This window comes from Sinohyriopsis cumingii, chromosome 1, assembly GCF_028554795.1.
Source record: "Sinohyriopsis cumingii isolate HCF-2022 chromosome 1, ASM2855479v2, whole genome shotgun sequence".
NCBI lineage: Eukaryota > Metazoa > Mollusca > Bivalvia > Unionida > Unionidae > Sinohyriopsis > Sinohyriopsis cumingii.
In genome coordinates, this window is record NC_142961.1 from 44,261,387 (window position 1) to 44,283,888 (window position 22,502).

Genomic DNA, 22,502 nt, shown 5'->3' on the forward strand with positions numbered 1-22,502 from the left:
AATTTTTAAAGATAATACAATTGTAAAATATGATATACTGCTGGTCAGAACTATTGTTTGCATAAGTCTTTCTGACTTGAGTTTATTCATTGGTCTTTACCATATCTGCAGACTAAGAGAAATATGATGTTTTGCAATCATAAAGGCAAGAAAGAAAGGATATGTATGCTTCCCATTGCACTAGTTTTAAAATTAGGGTATTTTTTATTTTTACTCCCAGCAAAGTGCCATGGGGCACTAAGAGCTAGATGAGACATATAGTATGTCTTGGTCATCCACTGCACTCAACTCCATCTCTGGCCATCTTGACTTTGTCATGCTTCTGGACTCTTCTCAACTCTTCATCACTTTAAACAATGTCACCATTCAAAGTCACTCTTGTCATCCATCCATCCCATTTCATCACCCACTAAAGTCTTATGGCGTCAGGCAAGCAACGAAGTGGCAGGTGTGGGTACACTGGTAGCCATAGCCACAAACCTGCACTCAGGCGCCTCCGGCCATTAGGGTTGTTCACCACTGACATGGAGCAGCAGTTGAGTCTGGCAGCCCCTTGAGTTACTGAGCAGCCCTCTTCAGGAATGTTCTGCTCACCTCTTTGGCATGAGGAAGGGGCTAGAAAAGGTGCCCTAAACATTGCCTGCTCTAAACCTCCCTAGTCAGCTTACCTCAGCTAGCAGGAACCCTACTCCAGTGGTCAAAATACAAAGAAGAAAATGAGGATTGTTCCTCTCATACTTGGCACATGAAATGTGCACACCATACTGGACAGAGACGACACAGAAATACCCCATAAGAGAACTGCCCAAATAAGAAAGGAACTCGCCTGATGCAGCTGTTTTCAGCGAGACCCAGCTTGCAGGAGAAGGTGAACTCTGTGAAAGGTTCTCCAGATACACTTTCTATTGGAGTGGCTGAGGAAGTGAAGAGCACTGTGAGGCTGGTGTCGGTTTTGCAGTAAAGACAGCACTGATTGTCAAATTGGCCTGACCTCCCAAGGGAGTAAACGACAGAATCATGACCATGAAACTCCCCCTTTTGTCTGGAAGAAAGCATCTTACCATCATCAGTTGCTATGCTCCAGCCATGACCAACCTTGATGAAGTGAAGGTCAAGTTCTGTGAGGATCTTCACTCCATCATTGCTGATGTTCCAATGGCAGATAAGCTCGTCATTCTTGGTGACTTCAATTCAAGAGTAGGCTGTGTTCATGTTGCCTGGGATGGAGTGCTATGAAATCATGGAGTGGGTCACTGTAAAGGCAACGGTCTCCTTTTCCTCTAGACTTGTGCCAGGCATGAACTGCAGATCACCAATACAGTCTTCTGCCTCCCTACCCATAACATCACCATCAACAGCCAAAAACTAAACAGTGATTCACCTACCTTGGCAGCACACTGTCACAGAGCATCACTAGCAATGATGAGATGAACCTTTCCACAGACTGTATGCCAGTGTCTGGAAAATATTAGAGCAGGCATCAGCATCCAGACCCAACTAATGGTCTACAGGGCAGTTGTGCTCCCCACATTACTTTACACATGCAAAACATGACGGTGTACCAATGCCATGCCAGGAAGCCGAACCACTTTCACACCACAACTCTCAGGAATATCCTCAACATCAAGTGGCAGGACAAGGTTCCAGCCACTGAGGAACTCACCCAAGCAGGTCTCCCCAGCATCCACACAATCTTGATGCAGTCCCAGCTACATTGGGTGGGACATATTGTATGCATGCAAGACCACCGGCTGCCTAAGAGACTCTTTTGTGCCAAACTACAGCAAGGACAGCGATCCCACAGAGGTCACAAGAAACACTTCTGAAAACTGAAAGCTGCATTGAAAGCATTCAACATAAACCCTGATTCCTTTGAGCAAACAGCAGGCAATGGAGTTACTTGGCATTCCTCTCTGCACAAAGGCTCCAAGTTGTGTGAATCTAGCAGGACAGCAGATGCAGAGCTGAAGAGGCAAACCAGAAAAGCGCGTGCCATCAACTCTCTTGGAGATGTCCCTTATGCAAACAAACATTCCCTGCATGGATTGGCCTCATCAGCCACCTGCGCACACATAGAACAGAACCAGCCCCTCCAACCATTGGATGAATAGAGTGGTCCTCGTTGACTCGATGGATGAACAACGTATCTAAATGTACCTAGTGAGACTCTTGACGCTAACTATTCAATGACACTATTGCAGATGCAAAAGTTAATGGATTTTCAGGGTTTTTATGTGACTTTGAAGACGCTAATATATAAGAACTTTTAAATATAGAAATATGATGTAAGAATGATAAAAGTAGTATGGAGACAATCTTAGAGTGTTGCATTATGACATACATATAATTCATATGAAACCAAATACAAAAGGTTTTAACATAGGTCACTTAAATGTACATGGTATAGTGGGAAAAACAGAGTAGATTAAGTTAATGTTGTCTTCCAAGGAAATTAATATACATGTTTTAGGACTCACTGAAACCAAATTAAATGCTAATGACAATGATGATCTTTTTCACTGTCAAGGCTACAATAAACCATTACGTAGGGACAGAGAGACAGCGGGGCGGTCTTGTTGTATACATTAGGGAAGATGTAAATACAGAAAGGTAACTTGACTTGGAGTCACATGAAATTGAGAGTATCTGGGTGGAAATTTGTCAAAATAATGCAAAATCATTCCTAGTTAGTTTCATTTATAGGCCACCTTCCGCCAAAGCAATTTGGAATGATAACTTTTTGAAACAAATGGAAAATGTTCTTGCACAGGAGAAAGAAACATATATACTCGGAGATAGAAATAAGGACCTTCTCAGTACTCAAATAAGGAACAACTGGATGGAATTTATTGTATCATTAGGTCTAGACCAGCAGATAAATGAGCCTACAAGGGTAACAGAAAAATCGAGCACTCTTATTGATCACATTTATACTAACCTACCAGACAATGTGGCTTGTGTTAATGTACCGATTGTTGGTCTTAGTGACCACTATCCTACTTTTTTGACAAGAAAGGTTAAATGCAAGAAAAATAAGAAAAATACACACAAAACGATCACTTAGAGATCATTCAAAATTTTTAATGAAGAACAATTTCTCAATGACCTATATAAAGTTCCATGGAATATGATCCAAAATTTGGATGACATAGATGGAATTTTGAGGGTGTGGACTAACTTATTCATGAATGTAGTCTCTAAGCATGCACCACTGAAATTGCATAGAGTAATGACTGAAATTCAACCTAATTGGCTTACTAGTGAAATCCTAGATGCTATGAAAACACGAGACCTATTCAAGGCTATGGGAAACCATGCACAGTATAAAGTATGGAGAAATAAAATAACAAGCATAATTAAAAAATCTAAAAAAAAACCTTCTTATCAATCACTGTTTGAAAACAAAAAGAGCAACACAAACTCCGTTTGGAAAGTATTCAATGAACTCATTGGAGGAACACAAAGATTAGACAATTAAAATTCACTCACTTCTGGTAAATGACACCAATGTCACTGATGACAGTGACATTGCAAAATGTTTTCAGTGATTTTATTCACCAACTTTACCACAAAATTAAAAGAACCAGTGATAGAAAACAACTTTAATGAACTAAAAATGTTATGCAGCAGGAGGTATGTTTCTCTATCCCACCAGTATCAAACTACGTTGTTAAAAAATATCTAAGTGAACTTGATACCAAGAAAGCTATAGGACTTGATCAGATTGGTCCACAACTCATTAAATCATCTGCCTCTGCTATTTTTGATAGCATAACATTCATAATCATTTTAAGTATTGCAACCTCATCTGTCCCCATAATATGGAAAACTACAAAAGTAACTCCTATTCACAAATCTGGTTCTAAGGATGATGCTGATAACTAACGACCAAGTACTACCAAACTTGTCAAAATTGATTGAAAAACATGTCTTGATTGAAAAACTTGTCCATGATTCATTCATGTCATATTTAACCAAACACTTGCTGTTACACCCTAATCAATCAGACTTTAGACAGAAACATTCATGTGAGACTGCCTTGATCTCCCTAACTGATAAATAGCTTCAAGCACTTGACCAAGGTAGAATAATAGGATCTGTATTTGTAGATTTCAGGAAAGCTTTTGATATGGTGGATCATGAAATCCTTTTGAAGAAACTGAAAATCTACTAGTATGATGAAAGCACAGTTAGATGGTTTACGTCATACTTAAGTGAGAGAACACATGTTTATATAAATAATGTTCTGTCTGAACCTGGAACAATTAGATATGGAGTACCACAAGGGTCAATTCTAGGTCCATTACTGTTTATTCTATTTTTGTAATGACCTACCAATTTTACTAAGTGACTCAATATCATCTACAGATCTCTATGCAGATGACACAACATTGTCAGACTGTCGCATAATGAAAACCGAGTGGGTTTTGGACTAAATGAATAAGACAAATACAATGTGTGAAAGATGGAAATTTATGAAATGAATTAATAAAGAAAAATATATGGTATATAAATACAATGATTCTCTCACGTTCTCAACATACGATTGACTTAATCGCTCTAAACAAACTTTCACACATTGAAAATAAACCAAAAATATGAATTCAATATGAAATATGGATCCAAGAAACCTCAAGGACTGCAGATACGTTCAAATAATATTTTACACTACAAGAGAGATTCACATAATCTCAAGTATGGACTCGAGTAAGATTCAAAATAATTGTAAGGTATTTAAATGTGTTTCAGATAATGTTATAAACTATAAGAGAGATTCACATCATCTCTTGGAACACAACTAAGATTCAAAATAACCTTATGAACATAAAAATTAACCCAATTGAAAAACCAATTGGACCAAACATATGCTTCAAGATCCTTGTACAGTTGTATGATTCCTTGGGTTGGCCCACACTCTTATCGGCTGCTCGCACCCTTCATGGATTCACCACATGTACAGTAATGTGTATACACATGTACAGACAGCATACAGCACCCTCTAATTAGCAAGGTCTACATCTGTGGCCCCACCACATGTACAGATATACGTACATACATCCATACGTATTTACAGCATGCAGCCCTAAATACTCTGGAAACTCCAGACTGCTCTAAGCAGCTCTAATCAGCTCTAGTCATAGTCACAGTCAGCTACAATAAAACCAAACTGGTCATAATAATAGTTTCTGTAAAATCTCTGTGTGTGATGTGATTTTGATTTTTAATGTAGCTTTAACAATTTTTCAGTCATATCGCTATGATGTCTGCAATGTGGCAGTTTATAGTGATGTCTAGCACTGGGGCATCATGCCGCAGACATTTAGCATGATGTCCCACCCAGTCACATTATCCTGACACCAGGCCGACCAGTCCTAACACTAACCTCTTAATGCTGAATGCCAAGTGAGGCAGCTGTTAGTACCATTTTTGTAAGTCTTTGGTATGACTCGGCCGGGGATCGAACCCACGATCTCCCGCATCCGAGGTGGACACTCTAACCACTAGGCCACCAGAGCAGTTGTAAAATCTCTAGATATATGCTAATACATCAACCTGTAATAGTGACTTGTAATTCAAAGTTCAAATCTGCGTTGTAATAAATGCATTATTACACAATAAGACATTACAAACCGAATAAGCTTCGCATATCCAATGAAATACAAATTTAACACTTACCCCTGTGGCTGGAGAACAATGGAGAGCGTACACTCCTTGACGAGATCCAAACCTACCAGCGTGTCGGTTATAAATTGATCTTCCTTAAATCCATTGGAGAGTGAGTAATAGTAAGGGTAAAATACTTGTGCATATCATGCTTTTAATGTGTCTCGTCGCAAGTAATTTCCAGCTTGGTACATGTTAGTACAGTCGCTTACCTGGAAAAACACTTATTCACCCTAGATAACGTTGTACACCTGTACAACAAAAAAATAGTGAAATAGTTCTAAGGCAAAACCAAGGTTGTTTTTTTTGCCTAATTCTGTGACACAGACATCCAAAACACAAAGCATGAATTCAAAATGTCTTTACGGATGCTGTAAACAAACTGAAAAACTGTTGTACATGCAATGGCATGGTGGTAAATACTGGTAAAACTAAGATATTACTTATCTCAACATGGCAACAAAGGACAAATCTTGATACTGGTGGACTCTGTCTGATATGGCAGGATAAAAATTTGCAAATGGTCTGTCATGATAGACTACTTAGTGTTTTGGTAGATAATAACCTATCATGGACTGAACATATCAAACATATCAGTAAAAATGTCAATTCAGGTTTATGGCTTCTCAGTAGGATAAGACATTTTCTCCCTGAAAGGCACAGAAAACTATTTTATAACAGTTACATACAACCCTATTTAGACTACTGTAATACAGTATGGGGTAAATCAAATGATAAAAACATAGCAAGCTGATACATCTTCAAAAAAGAGCATTAGAGCTAATATCAATGCAGAAAGAAAGCAAGGAAAATTTTGCTGTTAAGTTAAAATTATTACTTATTAAAGACCAAATCCGTTTGAGAAAAGCCAAATGAATGTACAGGATATCCAATAATAGTGCTCCTGAATATTTACAATCACTATTCCAGTATAGGCTACCTGGCAGTATACTCCCCACCTGCGATCTATGTCTACCAAACAGTATAAAATTTCTAAACCAAATAAGGACTTATTTTAAAATAGTTTCCAATACTCTGGAACTTTGCCCTGGAATAGGATTCCAGTTGAGATTGGAAATGCCCGCACTGTTTCCTTCTTCCAAACCCAATATATCCAGTGGCTTCAGAGATGCAGCTAAAATAAATAAATTCCTTAGTGTTGTAACTTGTAAACAATTTATGTACAGATGCCTACTTGACCTGTGTCGCAGTAACCATTTTCTGAGAATAATCTACAGTGCTAACAAATCTGATAGCCCATTGCTCAGGGCCCCTCTAAATTTAGATCAGATCCGTCCTGTATTCTAAGTGAGTTACCTGTCAGGCTTGTCAAAACAAAAAAAATTGCCAGAGAAAACTTTGATTCAACTGATCAAATATGTAAATGTATTTTCAGGATGGTGATATACCTGCCATAACAATCTAAATCATGGGGGCTCATATCATTGCTAACAGTAATAAATAAATAAGCTACACAAGTCAGGGAACTGAAAACTATCTCTTGCAATAAATAATCATCCATTAGAAAATGTCAGTTTGAAACATGAAAGGCTTGTAGGTGTGTCCGCAGATAATAATTTATCATGAAATGACCATATTGATAAGCTTTGTAAAACACTGTCATCCAAAATTGCCCTTACTCAGCAGAATCAAGAAATATTTACCTATGTTAACTTGACATTTATACTACAAGTCATATATTCTTCCAACAATGGATTATTGTTCAAATGTATGGAGAAACTGTGCTAAATCTGAGCTTGACAGAATTTATGAACTTCAGAAACGAGCAGCACGCATAAAATTCTAGATGCATCTATTGATCATCCCTCAAAAGCATTATTTACAGAACTCAAAATATATGACAGGATAGATTTTCACAATACAGTTCTTTTATATAAATGTCTACATGGAACTACACCAGAGTATCTTCAGGACTTACTCAGGCCTTTTTCAACACAATACCAGTTGAGATCAATATCACATGGAAACCTTCTAGCACTAAAACCAAGAACAGCAATTTAAAAAGAGCTTCCAATACTCTGGTACCGTTCTGTGGAACAAACTTCCACTACATGTAAAATCTGCTGAAAATATTAGAGCTTGTAAGAAGAGATATCATGAGCATGTATGTGCTTCTAATAGAAATTTAATTTAGTATTTTATTACTAAACATGTTTTGTCTAAAGCGCTTTCCATTACGGATCACTGCCATCTCACCTCTGTCTGTGTGGGTTCGAGTCTCGGATTCGGCTAATGTGGGTATGTGAGAAAGCTTGCCAGTAGCTTCTCGTGGGTCGGTGGTTCTTTCGGGTTCTTCCTCCACCATTAATACTGGCCGCCATGTATAGCCTATCGTGTGCTGAAAAATGGCGTTAAACCTACAATAACAATAACAATAACTAAACATGTTAAAATAAACAGTAATTATTGCTATCTTCATATAATGTACATTGTTATACACTCCTTAAGAAGGCCTCAAGGGAGAATAGTCCTTGACTAATGAGTCACCCTCTATAATAAAGCATTATTATTATTTTTAATGCTCTACATGAAATTGAGATCTGATTTTAATCAGATTGAAGCATGGCATGGCATGCTAAAATTATGATTTTGTATTCTCAAAGCCCCTGACATGGTACTATTTCAAGAAAACACAATTTTCAGTAATCTTCAAATTTGTATATATACAAAAATGTTAGTATATGCCCATTACATTTAGCATGTATAAACGGTAAACAGTCCTGATTGGGGCAGATGTAAAACTATCCCTTGGGCAGTTTAAATAGCAGTAACTAATGACAAAGAGGTCAGTTATAAACCACCATTTCACCTATTACATGTACTTAATTGGCTGACAATAACTAGTGTGTGAAGGTTGCAGTGTGTGAGTCCATTGTGCAAATTTGCACAAGGTAGGATCAGGAAGTGGAACAATTCCTTATAGGTAAATATATTTTCTGATGAGTATCTGATAAAGTCAGGTGTTCCACAAGGATCAGTTCTTGGACCATTACTCCGCTGTACATCAATGATTTACCAAATCACTTTGAGCTATCCACCACCAACATGTCTGCAGATGACATGACATTATATAACATTGGATCAACAGGCCATGATATTAGCACTAAATTAAATAAAGATTTAGTAAAAATATATAACTGGTGTGAACACAGTGATATGAAGATAAATGCAACCATATCAAAAGCCATGATCATAGGTAGTCAAGCAAGACTAAAAGCTGAGAAAAATTATTTCAGAGTAATGATAAAAGGAATGGATATACAACAGTCTTAAAATGAAAAAATGCTTGGCATCATGATAGACAATATCTTGTGCTTGAAAATACAAGTTGAAAAGGGCAATTAAAAAAGTTAATTCACTGCTTTATCTATTGAACATAATAAAACCTTATCTCCCTCAAGAACAGAACAAGATATTCTACAATGCATATATCATGCCTCACCTAGAACATTGTTATTCTGCCTGGGTTAATAGTGGTATAGAAAATCAGGAAAGATTACTGAAATTTCAAAAGAGAGCAGCTCGAGTTATTCTTGATGCTGATTTATATACACCATCAACAAATCTTTTTAAAACCCCAGAGGGTAGCTAGGTCTTTAAGTTTGTTCTTGCAGTCGAAATAAGTGAGTTTTTGGAGCACTCTTGAATGTGATCACTGCGTCTTTGTGTCTAAGTTCAGTGGACAATTCATTCCATGTTGCTGGGCCCTGGTATGCAAAAGAACGCTGTCCATATGACTTTGTTTTCATAGTGGGACTAATGAGTATACGATTGTCAGAAGAGGAGCGTAAGTATCTTGCTGGTGTGTACACATGAGTGAGATCGGATAGGTATGTTGGACTAGAGTCTGACAGTGAAATGTAGCACAGAGAACAAATTTTGTGTTTGATTCTGGATCGAATGGATAGCCAGTGTAGGGTACAGAGCAGCGGGGAGGAGGTGTGCTCTGATCGTGGTACTTTAAGTATGATCCGAGCAGCTGTGTTTTGAACTTTTTGAAGTTTCTGGAGCAGATATTGATATGAACCAGACAGAATTGAGTTGTATTGTACATATTTTATTGTAGCAGCAGATCAATTGTCAAGTTTTTAACAGCATTTCTTGTCTAAAGACACCTCATCTTGTAACAATTGTGCATTATATATATATTTGTACAAATGTCATTGTAGACGGCATCATGGAAGATTGGTCAGTTGACCAAACAAACTTCTTTTAATAAAGCCATTATTATTATATTATTCTATTTTTGACAAGTTTTTGAAAAGCCACATGTTTTTACTGCATTTATAAAAAGCAAAGCATGATCATTTCATTTGTTAGAATAGTGTTCAAGTGTAATTCATTTTTTAAGTCGATTTAGGTTAGCTATTAATTAGTACACCCCAACATAAATGTCCTGATATAAAAAATGGGGTCGCAAGGATTAGAAGAAACTAACTTAGCTGTCAGAAAAGCCCAAGAAAAATAAGTTTGAGAACTCTTGATTGATGGAGCTTTACTTTGTGAAGTACGCCAGTGTAGTGATGAACACTAACGACACTTGCATTACCTTCAAACCCCATTTGAACCCTGCTGAATTTATATTTGAATTGTTGTTATTGTGTGACAATATTAAAAAGCAGGAAATTTTGGCATGTGGAATTTGGAGTCTGGGTTTGTGAGTTTATTTAGGGCACCAGCCCAGGTCCTGTGTCTAAAAAATTATTTCTTTGAGCACTGTTCTATCTTAATGGAAATTTCCATCAAACTGTAAACAAAATTTGTGTCTAGAAAATTGTAAGGTCAAAATCAAGGCTGCATATAGAGCTTAAAACCAAGTAAACATGTTTACAAAAAATGACATTATTCATGTAGGCCCAAACACCTACCATCAGTTATGGACAAAGGTAAGACACACAATACAAAGTAAATATGCATAATAAAGACACCACAATCAACCACTAACCAAAGCTACAGTCATATAATTAGTATATGTAGCACTGTTCAAATCAACTCATTTCATGTATTCACCACGTATAAAATGTTTACAAATAGAGAGGAAGCCATATTTGTATTCTACTTTCCCTCTATCTCTTACACTTTTATGCATCATGATTGTGGAAAAATCTACTGTACTGAACCAGACTAAGTGGTGCTGATGTGATCTCCTTTATGGCCACCTTGGCAGACATATTTAAAGTCTTGTTACTGTAACAGAATTGAAACCGAGTGGGTTTTGGATTAAATGAATAACATAAACACACTGTGTGTGAATGACGAGACTTGTGTATTGTATGAAAAGATGATGGCGCAAGACAAAAAATGACACAATCTATGTAATATCCTACTCTCGCACGCACCCTACACACACATTCAAAAAAGAAAGAAATAACTATACATGTATATAATGATAATGACGACACAGTGCCGAAATTACCAATGATAATGATGATGATGGTTCATATAACCAATATGCTATATAAAATGAAACAAAACAAAATATCATTGTTCCAACCCACGCCGGTTGCACTCTGGTTCAACTTCCCACTTTGAATGAAAAAACCGACAAAATATCACAGTTCCACTTTGGCTCAACTTCCAGATTCATACTAGCTCAACTTCACCCTCCACCAATTTCAGTCTGGTGCCACAACACCATTACATTATATCAATGTCCATAATGGTTTATACAAATAAAACAAAATAGATTAAACTTGCACTCTACATGTGACTTTCTACTCTGAGTCCTACACGTGAAAAGGAATAAATTCTAACAGTGAATTGTCTGTTAAGCATGGTTATTTTTATCTATCAAAGCTTTATCAAATTTATGATAATAATAAAATAAGTATGTCACAAACACACTGAAAAGCATAAATGTACAAGGGAATTAAAATTATTTTAACAGTTGTCACTTATCCCTATGGCTGTAGTTTTGTAGTTCCAAACCGATACTCCATGACAAGATCCAAGCGATAATGTACTGCTTGTAATAAAACCTTACTATTTATACTATAAAAAATCAAGATGTTCAAGACCTAGGGGTGATGTACCCATGTACGTCGAGAAACATGGGCATCATGCTATGAGCGACCTACAGTGAGATGTACTCATTCAGTAAATGTATGCCAAGGTAATAAAAACAAGCTACTCTAGTTAACAAAATCAAATTTACATTGTCATCATTTTGTGCAAAACCAAATTATTTTCTCACCTTATTCCATGACAGTTACTCATTACTCACCAATCCCTTAGTTATTAAATTAGTTTTGCAGAAGACAAAGGTAAGGCTTTCAGATATAACATGCAATAAAATAAATGAATTAATCAATGAGAAACATGAAATTTGTATTTGTATTTAAAATCTATAAACCGAGTATTAGATGAACATTAATTGTGTAAAATTAAGACACCTTTTTGTGCACCTAAAGAAGTTTGGAGAAGATGCCTCATGTCTAATACTTGTGTTTTAATATAGAAATCTGCTAAGGATATGATACATATAATGTTTTTGTTTTGTTTTAGTTTGCGGGCTGATGATTTGTTTCATGCTTTTAGATGGCCCAGACAATGTTCAGCTCAACCCCTCTAATGGGATTATCACTGGGATAGAAAACCGCTCAGTCATTATACAGTGTACTGCAGACTGTAACCCTACCTGTAGTTTCCAGTGGAGGAGAGGGTCACTTCCTGGATATCTCAAACCCAACCAGACCTTGATGATAGACAGTGTTGGCAAGAGTGATGCAGACAACTATACATGTACTGTTTTCAACAATATAACTGGTAGATCTCATAGTCTTCAAACAACATTGGTAGCCATTTGTAAGTAAACATGAATCTTTCAGACAGCTGTTCTGTAGTTTTTGCTATAATGTTACTTGTAGTACAGCTCATGCAGTTTTTCTAAACCCCACAAGTCTCATTGGGGGACTTAGTCTCTGTCACTTTGACTCTGCTGAAATGCTCCAAGTTGGAGGGATAAATGTCTACAAATCACTATCACATTTCTGTAAGTCCACCATGGAGGGGCTGGTTAACATTACTGTTTGACATTTGAGTAGTGCATGCCAAGCTTTCTTGGACCAGATCATGGATATCATTGTTCACAATTAGAGAGATTGGCACCAAAATGAAGGAAATTAACTACAATGAATAATAATTAATAAACTTTATTAATTTTCTTAATGTTTATTTCTTAATTTCAAAACAGATAATATAAGAACCTTCTCAAGAATCAGTGTATGTGCTTCAAAAACTTGTGACACACTGGTGTCTCAGACACTCCAACTTTCTTTTTCAACATATGTTGTCTTTCAGGTTTGTAGAGAAGTTCTATTTGCAGCAATACATAGATTATTTGAGGGTCAGAATTCAAGATTGTCACATTTTTGGATTTATCTTACATGATATTGATTATTTATTGAGTATTTCCACATACATTTCCACAGTGGTCCATCTAAATCTTCCTAAGATCTGCAATTTCAGGAATCAGGTAAGCAAGGGGTTTCAAGGTCTGGTCTTGAAATGGAAATTCAGCTATCATTTTTGCTGTAATGTCTTCATAGAATGACATCACACTCCTAAGAAGCAGCTCAGCTCATATGCAGTATGTTGCACACTTTTAAAGTCATTTTTAACACCCACAATAATTGTTCAAACGTGTGCAAGGTGTTCAGTACACAAGGCTTTCTCCCTTCCAGTACACTTCACACATTTAAATTTCTGTATCCAAGCACTGTTGAAGTTGCAAACAGAATGTTTGTTTTTTCTGATGGCATATTTTCATTAGAATCCATTAACATACATTTTAGCATGGTACCGAACTTATTGAATTTCCAGATAGATCAAGTACTGTTCGATATATGTCTGGTTGCCTGCAGTCTGTTTAACATGATACATTACACACAAAGATAATTTCACAAAACTTGTATATTTAGTACATGCATATTTAGGAAAGGCTGATTGACTTCTTTGCAATAATTTAACACTTTTACTCTATTCAAAGAAATGTGAACAAATTTATGTTCTTTATGTTGACATGGAGGTATACATTGGCATTGGAAAGTCTGAATAATATCATGACTTTATGCACATAACTGTACTTATAGTATTGATAAACAAATATGAACATTAATAATAATAATAATAATAATGGTTTTATCTGGTTTTGGAACAAGTATGCATGGTGGATTCCATTCACTTTTACTGGACTCCATAACATCATTCTCAAGCAAAGATTGAATTTCTTTTTTCAAGTATTCATATTTAAATAATAACTGTTTAAGTTCATTTATTTCTTGCTCTTGCAAATGTGAAAATCTCTGGTCCAGATCTTTCATAATTTCTGAATTCCAAAGATTCGTCACTCCATTGTCAGTAGAATCTGATATTCCTTCTCTTAAATCTTAATTGAGTGGGACAGGTGCAACTGAATTAATTGCATGTTTAACCTGGCTATCTCTTTCAATATACTCTTTTAGCATGTTTATATGACAGAGTTGTTTTTGTTTACACCTCCCAGGAGTATTTATGATGTAATTTAAATCATGTCATTTCCTATCAACTGTCTAGAGACCATAATACTTGGCCTGAAGAGGATTTTGTGGTATTAGCAAGACAGCCAGGACTCTTATCACCAGGCTGAAAACTCTTTTCCTTCGAGTTCTTATCATATCTTAACTTCATTTTGGATTGAGTAGAGTGCAGATTTGCTCTTGCGACCTCACAAGCTTCTGACAACTTGTATTTAAAATTAGAAACATAATCAAGAAGATTAATTTCAGAATCTTCATTAGAAAGAAGTTTTTATTTTAACAACTTCAATGGTCCACATAGGTGTGTCCGAAAACCAGTTCAAAGGGACTGAAACCTAATGATTCTTGAACTGATTCCCTAACAGCAAACAATAGTATATTAATGCCTTCATCCTAATCTTTTTCAGTATCAAAACAATATGATCAAATCATATTTTTCAAAGTCTGATGGAATTTTTCTAATGCACCTTGGCTCTCAGGGTGAGGCAGAAGATTTGAATTGTTGAATGCCTGATTCATACATAACTTACTGGACAATTCCAGACATGAACTTTGAGCCTTGATCAGACTGGACAGATTTGGGAAGGCCAAATTGAGTAAAAAACTTTATCAAAGCTTTTACTGTTTTATTTTATATTCCTCAAGGGAATTGCCTCTGGGAACCTTGTTAACACACACATAATGGTCAACAGGTATTGGTTACCTGACTTGGTCTTAGGTAAGGGACCAGCACAATCTACCATAATTCTTCTGAAAGGTTCATCAAAGGCAGGAATAGATTGTAGATGAGCCTTGGGTATTTTCTGATTTGGTTTTCAAGCCATTTGACAGGTATGACAAGATCTACAGTATTTACCAACATCACTTTTGATTTTTGGCCAATAGAAGTGAGTTAAGATCTTGTGATAGGTCTTACTAATCCCTAAATGACCAGACAAAGGAGTTTCATGGGCCAGACTAAGAATTTCTCCTCTGTAAGGTTTTGGAACTACAGCTTAATAGTTCACTGATCATTCATCATCAGCAGGTACCTCGGGAGGTCTCCATTTTCTCATAAGAATTCCATTTTTAATGAAATAACAGACAGGAACTTCAGTGGCTTCAGTTTCACTAATGGCCCTTTGAAACAAACAGGAGATCTCAGGATCTTTTTCCTGTTCGATGACAAATGATTGTCATTTCTCACCTTGATTAGAATAAAGGGAATGAGTTGTTAAAAGATGATCACTGTGATCAATACCCTCTGATTGAGCCAAACAAGGAGTGAAAGTGACCTCATCAAAAGCCTGACCAATACATGTGTCTGCTAAAGGAATAATTTCCTTATCAACAAGAGCTTTCTTTGCCATAGCTCTGGTAACAACTGTACAAGCTGTAAATAATCAGGAAATTCTTTTTCAATTGGATCAACTATCTGATCCATGCAAGGCTTGTCAGTTAAAAGTGGATTAACCACAACCTTGTCTCCAGGTAGGTTGTTGCCTAGTAATACATGAATGCCCTCAACGGGTAAAACAGAGACTGTTCAGACTGTCATGGGTCTTGAAACTAAGTCTGATGACAAATTTACACAATGGAGAGGAACATCAACAAAGACGCACTCTACTCCCTGAATAAGAACACTCTCATTAGAAGAAGACTTCTCAGAAAAAGGCAAAGTGCCTGACAATAAAATACTCTGAGAAGCTCCTGTGTCCCTTAAAATTTTAATAGGGATATGATTGGCTGAATCACCCAAGAGTGATATAGAACTCTTCTATATGAATGGTTCATAATTCTCCATAATAAAACCAGACTGGGGTTTATTAGACCCAACAAGTGTATTGCTTTCATTACATGACCATGACCTTGGCCTCTTAGAAATAAGAGCAGTTGGAATAGGTCTGTCTTGATTATGAAGCCTATTTTTCAATTTGTAGCAATCAGAAATAACGTGCCCTTTTTTCTTGCAATAGGTACACACAGGAAGAAACAAGGATCTTGAATCAAGCTTCTCTGAAGTTTGATTTTTAGAAGTTGTGCCAGATTGAGGTTTAGAAGGGCTTGTATTAGGCTGAAATACTTTTCTGCCAAAGGACTGTTGAGTAGAAGTCTTATTTACGAAAGAAATTTTATGAGTTCAAGAATACTCATCAGTAGCATGAGCAACGTTTTCCAAGATAAGACTTAATGTCACTATGGAAACAGTTTTTGAACTCTTCAACCAATATAAGTTGTTTAAGACTTAACTAATCTTGTTCAACTTTCTTGGCTAAGCACCATCTATCAAATAACTGGTCTTTTTCTCTAGCAAATTTGACAGAGTTTGTCCAGCTTCTTTTCTATAGTTTCTGAATTTTTGCCGATAAGCTTCACGGACTAACTCATAACCCATTAAGATGCATTCTTTGACCGTATCATAGTCACCACTTTGTTGAACTGACAGTGAATGGTAAATATCACTAGCTTTTGCAGTGAGTACACATTGTAATAATTGAGTCCATTATGCTCCCTTGGCCATTTCAATTTTTCAGCAAACTTTTCAAAATAAGGAAAATATTTGTCTACATTTCTTTTTCTAAAAATAGGCACTAATCTAATATTCTTTGCAACATCGAAACTTAAATTTGTATTTGAAGTATGAATGTGCTTTCCATTTGCCAGTTCCATTTCTTTCATTTTCCATCAATATTCCCTTTCTTCTCTCTCTCCTTATTTATTTGTTTTTCTGGTAACTGTATTTGCAACTGTTCTTTTTGTAATTCCATTTGTCTTTCTTTCTCTCTTTTTTTCATATTGTATCTGCATTTGTTTTTCTTGTAATTGCATTTGTTCTTTTTCTTTCTCCAATTTCATGTGTTCTTTCTCTTTCTCCAATTTCATTTGTTCTTTCTCTTTCTCCAATTTCATTAGTTCCTTTTCTTTTTCCAATTGCAACTGCATTTGCTTTTGGTTTTCTTCTTTATCTTTCTGAAGCACCAGCTTCTTCAACTCCAATTACATCTTGTATTTTAATTATAATTCCTTCATTTTTGTGTCAGAGTCTGATATAGACTTACTGACTGAAACCAAAGCACTTTTATCCAAAACATTCTTTTCTACCAAATACTGAACCAAAATATTTCTTATTTCCTGTTTCGTTAAGGAAGCCTTTACTTCAGAAAGATCGTAGTTTCTAGCATGTTGAATCAATTCATCTTTTTGGAAAAGATCTAATTGTTTCTGGGTAGGATTTGAAAGAAAGATTTCCACATTTGATGCTATTTAAAAAAAAGCTTGTCGATCTCACTAAAGATATTAAAAAATTTCAAAAACAAGGGGAATTCAAATTTAAAATAAACACAAAGTTTTCTAAAATATTTTAGCCAAATTCAAAAATTTTGGATGAGCTACCCAATCCTATGTTACATGTTTAGGCTCGAATAAACAGTAACACAGAAAGGGTGAAAACAACAAGCTTTCTAAAATTTAACAGATAATTTATTTTTCTGGAAAATTCTGTAAAAATGAAAAAAATGAGTAGAACTTATGGTTTCATATATCAAATCCAAAAAAATCTTAAGAATAATCCACAAATTATTTTGCAAAAGTTCTAGTAACAAATGTTCTAATAATTTCAAGTTTGAATCGTGATGGAAAATCCAAGATGGATGACGATGACATATGCTGTAGTCATTACTGTGCTTATCTACAGTTCCTTGTTGAAATACAGATAATGGCACTCCAGTGTTGGAAATCCAAGTTAAATTTGTAAGCAATGTCTTTCCAAAAGTTCTGTGTAAGCACTCCTCAGAATATTTCCAAAGAAAAAAGAATTAATCCTTTTGAAATCCAACTGATCTGAAGAAAATTATAGCTCAAGATCTGGCTACAGCAAAATAACTTGACATCAGTAAAAAAAAAAAAACCAAATCTCTCTAAAACAAAGGTTGTATTTTATTATAAGACACAGTTTCAAAATTCCCCCAAGATGCAAAATCAGAAGGGGGGGGGCACATGATCATGTTTATATCATGTACACAGAATATGGCCTTGATTAAACCAATAATTTTCTCGAAGAAATAAAATAAAAAGAAAGTTGTTTACATTTTAAACACAAGGACCCATCATGACCTTGACAACAACCAGTCATTTTAAAATAAAATAGAACTGTGTTTACTAATTTTGAATCAAGGTCAGCATCCAGGCCAACACCTGGTTTTTATCAAAAGAATGATTCAGGTCAACCAATTTTCTGGAAAAAAAATTTCCATTGAATAAATTTACATTACAATATCATGTAAGAAAAATAAATAAAAATTAATTTAAAACTAACAAACAAACAATTTAATTAAAATAAATATATATTAAATCATACATACATAACAAAGTAAGGATGGGTGTGAAAAGTGCTTCTTAAATCGTTATTTTGTTGATTCCTTTCAAAACAACAAGTATATTTTAAACTGATTAAAAAACTATGTAAAATATTGTCTTTTGCTTTTGTTCTTTTTATTCTTGTTTTGGTTTTAAATTTTCTTTTTTCTTCACACATTGTTATTAATGGTATTGTCTTTGTTTTACTGGTTTTTTGGGGGGTTGCATATATATTTGTTAACTTTGATGATGTTAAATATTTCCTTGGAGATGGCGGTGTTGCTGGTGTGATGGTGGTATGTGATGGTGACAAAGAAAGTAAATTTCCTTAATATCTTTGGTTCCTGGCAAAGATGCATAATAATGGTTTATAATGGGACCACCTTAAAATGCATGAGTGGGACCACCTTGTAATGATATATAGTGAAACCACCTTATGATGCTTTTCAGTGGGACTGCTTTATAATGTTAGACCACCTTATCATGCTGCATAGAATGATGTTCTTATAATGCTAAATGGTGGTATCACCTTGTAATATATTAGAACTACCTTGCTTAATTCTGATAAAAGTGCTGTGAATTAATTTACTTTCTTGGCTTTGAGTTTTGATGGTTTTATACAAACTTATTTTCTAATTGGTAAATAAATTCTTGGACAGTTCTTTGGATTTTTGAATTTGTGCTTTTGAGCAAGCTTGAAAACCGTGAACATTGGTACAACAATAAATATTGTGAAATCACAGTATAAAAAATAATTTGTGCCTTCATGTATATTAATTTGCTTGTTTTTAATTGTTGTTTAATTGTTGTTTTTTCCAGATGGACCATTCAGTGGTCAGGTAACAGTATCTACTTCCCAGTCTAATCAAATTGTTGAAGATAACACCATGTTGAACATCACATGCTCAGCTGACTGCTACCCTCCATGTAGCTTCACATGGACTGGTCCACAAGATTTTTCTCAGTCTGGTGCTCAGCTGTCACACATTGTGGACAAGAACAATGGAGGGAATTACATTTGTACTGCATCTAATCAATTGAACTTGGGGAAATCAGCAACAGCTAGTGTTACAGTCACTGTGATGCGTGAGTATTCTAGTAACACTGGTCATTAATTTGCAGAACTTATGTGATAGCTAAAATCATCAGTTTGTTGGAATACCTTTTAGTACATAAATTGAAAAAGTTAAATATTTTGTTATTGCTAATCCTCCTAAATGGAATGCCCTATCATCATTGGGTTTTCATTGAAAATCATCTTATGGTGCTGAGATGGTCATGTTGAAAGTCTTGTTACTTCTCCTTCTTGATGGGAAGTCATAGGAAAATAAGGGTTTCAACTAGAAGACTTCTTACTATGTCTAGTTGGTATTAAATGAAAATTTTGCCATTTATACATCAAATTTGGCTACAATAGCAGCCATTATGAAAATCTTGTTATCACAACTAAACCTAAATTGAAAATCATATCATAGGTTTTCACCTGTATACTAATTATGATATTTTGTTGGTTTAACAGGATTGAAGCCAGCTGGATTTGGATCTAGTGAAAACATTAAATATAATGATGTGAATGAACTGTTTATTTATAATGCATATGAATGATCAATGAATCTGACACCTTACTTGTGTGCATAAAGTCTAACACTGGATGTAACAAAATGATGCACAGAAAGTTGAACAGTGGATATGAGAAATGACGTCATTCCCAATGAAATAAACACTAATGATCCTGTATATTAGCAGATAGGATCTGTCTATGGAACAATCACCAAGTACAATTAATATATGCAGTTATAACTTTGGTTGACATGTGGATCTGTAGCCATCATATGATTAAAGCATGAATTTATAAACAAATAATATGTGGTTCATCAACAAGTGTAATGGGTGTATAGTTGACTTTCACTTTTATAGTGACATTACATTTAATTTTCACACATATTGTGATACTGAATTAGATTTTCACACCTGTAGTGATATTGAATTAAATTGATGTAAAATGGAACATATCATGTTATCTTGGCATCCAGACAATGATATTGAACTATTTCAAATTCCATAGCCCCTGCATAGTGAAGGAGGAATGGCCTCATGAATTCTGCTTCTTCTGGCCTGCTAAAGGATTCCTTGAAAGCCTCCTTGTCTTAAACGCCTGCTGGTCCTAAACCTTTGGCTATTCATGCTGAGAAAACAGACCCATCCTTCATTCCAAAACTTCCATTGACCAAAACATCCTCAAGAGTGCAGAAATTTTGTCAATATCAAATTATCCACGGACAAGTAAATTAAAAAGTTTGCTTGTCCATATAAAAGTCCCACTTGTCCCAAGTTTCACAGTTAAAAATAACTGGAAGACAGGTTAAAATGTATACTTTTATTAAACTGCACCATTTAAAGCTTGCAGTATGATCTGTGATGTGTCAGATATACTGGATAATAATAATAATAATCATAATAATAATAATACTTTATTTATAGAGGGTGAGTCATTAGTCAAGGACTATTCTTCTTAAGGCCCTCTTAAGGTGAGTATAACAATGTGCATTATATGAAAGATAACAATAATTACTGTTTATTTTAACATGTTTAGTATTAAAATACTAAATTCCATTATCTATTAAAAACACATACATGATCATGATGTCTCTTCCTTAATAGTGTAATATTTTCAGCAGATTTTACATGTAGTGGAAGCTTGTTCAATACAAAAACTGCCTTGCGAAAATCTATCCTTTCATATAGCAACAGGGAGGGTGAATCCTACAAACTTTAGAAGGTTCCAAATCGTAAACTAAGGCCTTCATCGAAACGAAGAAAAAAATCTTCAAAAAAATCAAGTCACAATAACTAACTGGGAAGGGAACCCTTGACGTTGTTAGTGCTGTGTTGAGTCGATTTTTGAAGATTTTTTTCTTCGTTTTGATGAAGGCCTTAGTTTACGTGACAAACCCAACTTGTCGTCTCGCCCACCCTGCTGCTATTAATTAAATCATCGCTATATCAATAATGGCAAATATCGGAGAAGCTCATTCCACTAGACTACCTCAAGAGCGACTAGAAGCAATCAAAAAATTTCTTCCTTTTCGTGATTCTGTAAGACAAAAACTTCAAGAATGTCAGCAAGCACAGGTTGAATTTGCTACAGGTACAGAACAGTTATTTAAACCCGTAACAACAGCTACTGAAAAAGTTGCAGTGACTACTGAAAGAGCTATATGGGGACATATTAAGGATGAGGAGGAGAGGAAGAAGGGTATTCTTCCTGTATTAAAACAAACCACTGAGCAGACTGAAAAAATAGCGAGAACTAAAAAAACAAAAAGATTTTATGAGAACTTCCAACTGATATAGCTGCAGCTCAGCTTCCACCCGTCATCAAAGAAATACTTGAAGGTATTGGTAAAATTTGTACAGAATTTGCCAACGTGAAAAAAGAACTTGCATCTAAACCAGTAAAAGAAAATATTGGACTGATTGCAAAATTTAGGGAGGATTTTGTCAAAGGTATTAGAAATACTAAAAAAGAAAATTTATCTGAAAAAATATTAATTAGTATATTTAATAAATCGAGTATCTTAAAACCCGGTTTTGAAAAAGTAAATGATGATAATCTTATTAAATGGATATATTGCATATATAAAAACAAAAAACAGGCCAGAGATGATGATTTAGATAACAGAGGTCTTTTTTAAGAAATACAGAGACTTGTGAGAGAGAGAGAGTGTGAAACAAATAGAACAACAACAACTCTCCCAGTAGGAACCTTCATATCAACTTCCTCCACCTCTGCAACAGATAGAACAACAATCTTCTTCACCGCAGCAAAAACCTTCTCCCCTGCAGCGATTATATACCCGACAACATACTACATTGAGGGAGTCAATGGAGAAGTTTAAAAGAGAAAGGGAACAGATGTTGGCAGGAAAGGATGATGATGATCCTCCGAGTGCTGTAGGAAGTGGT

General features: G+C 35.3%; 1 protein-coding gene across 1 annotated transcript in view; it reads left to right on the plus strand.

Annotated features, from left to right (window-relative positions):
• The first annotated feature begins 1,550 nt into the window (after nt 1-1,550).
• Nucleotides 1,551-22,502, plus strand: part of LOC149806796 (cell adhesion molecule CEACAM5-like) — a 32,783-nt gene continuing 11,831 nt past the window's right edge. The window contains exons 1-3 of the mRNA XM_089965595.1: nt 1,551-1,671; nt 12,190-12,489; nt 19,356-19,622. Coding sequence (XP_089821721.1) covers nt 1,551-1,671; nt 12,190-12,489; nt 19,356-19,622 — 688 coding nt within the window. The remainder of the gene's footprint in view (nt 1,672-12,189; nt 12,490-19,355; nt 19,623-22,502) is intronic.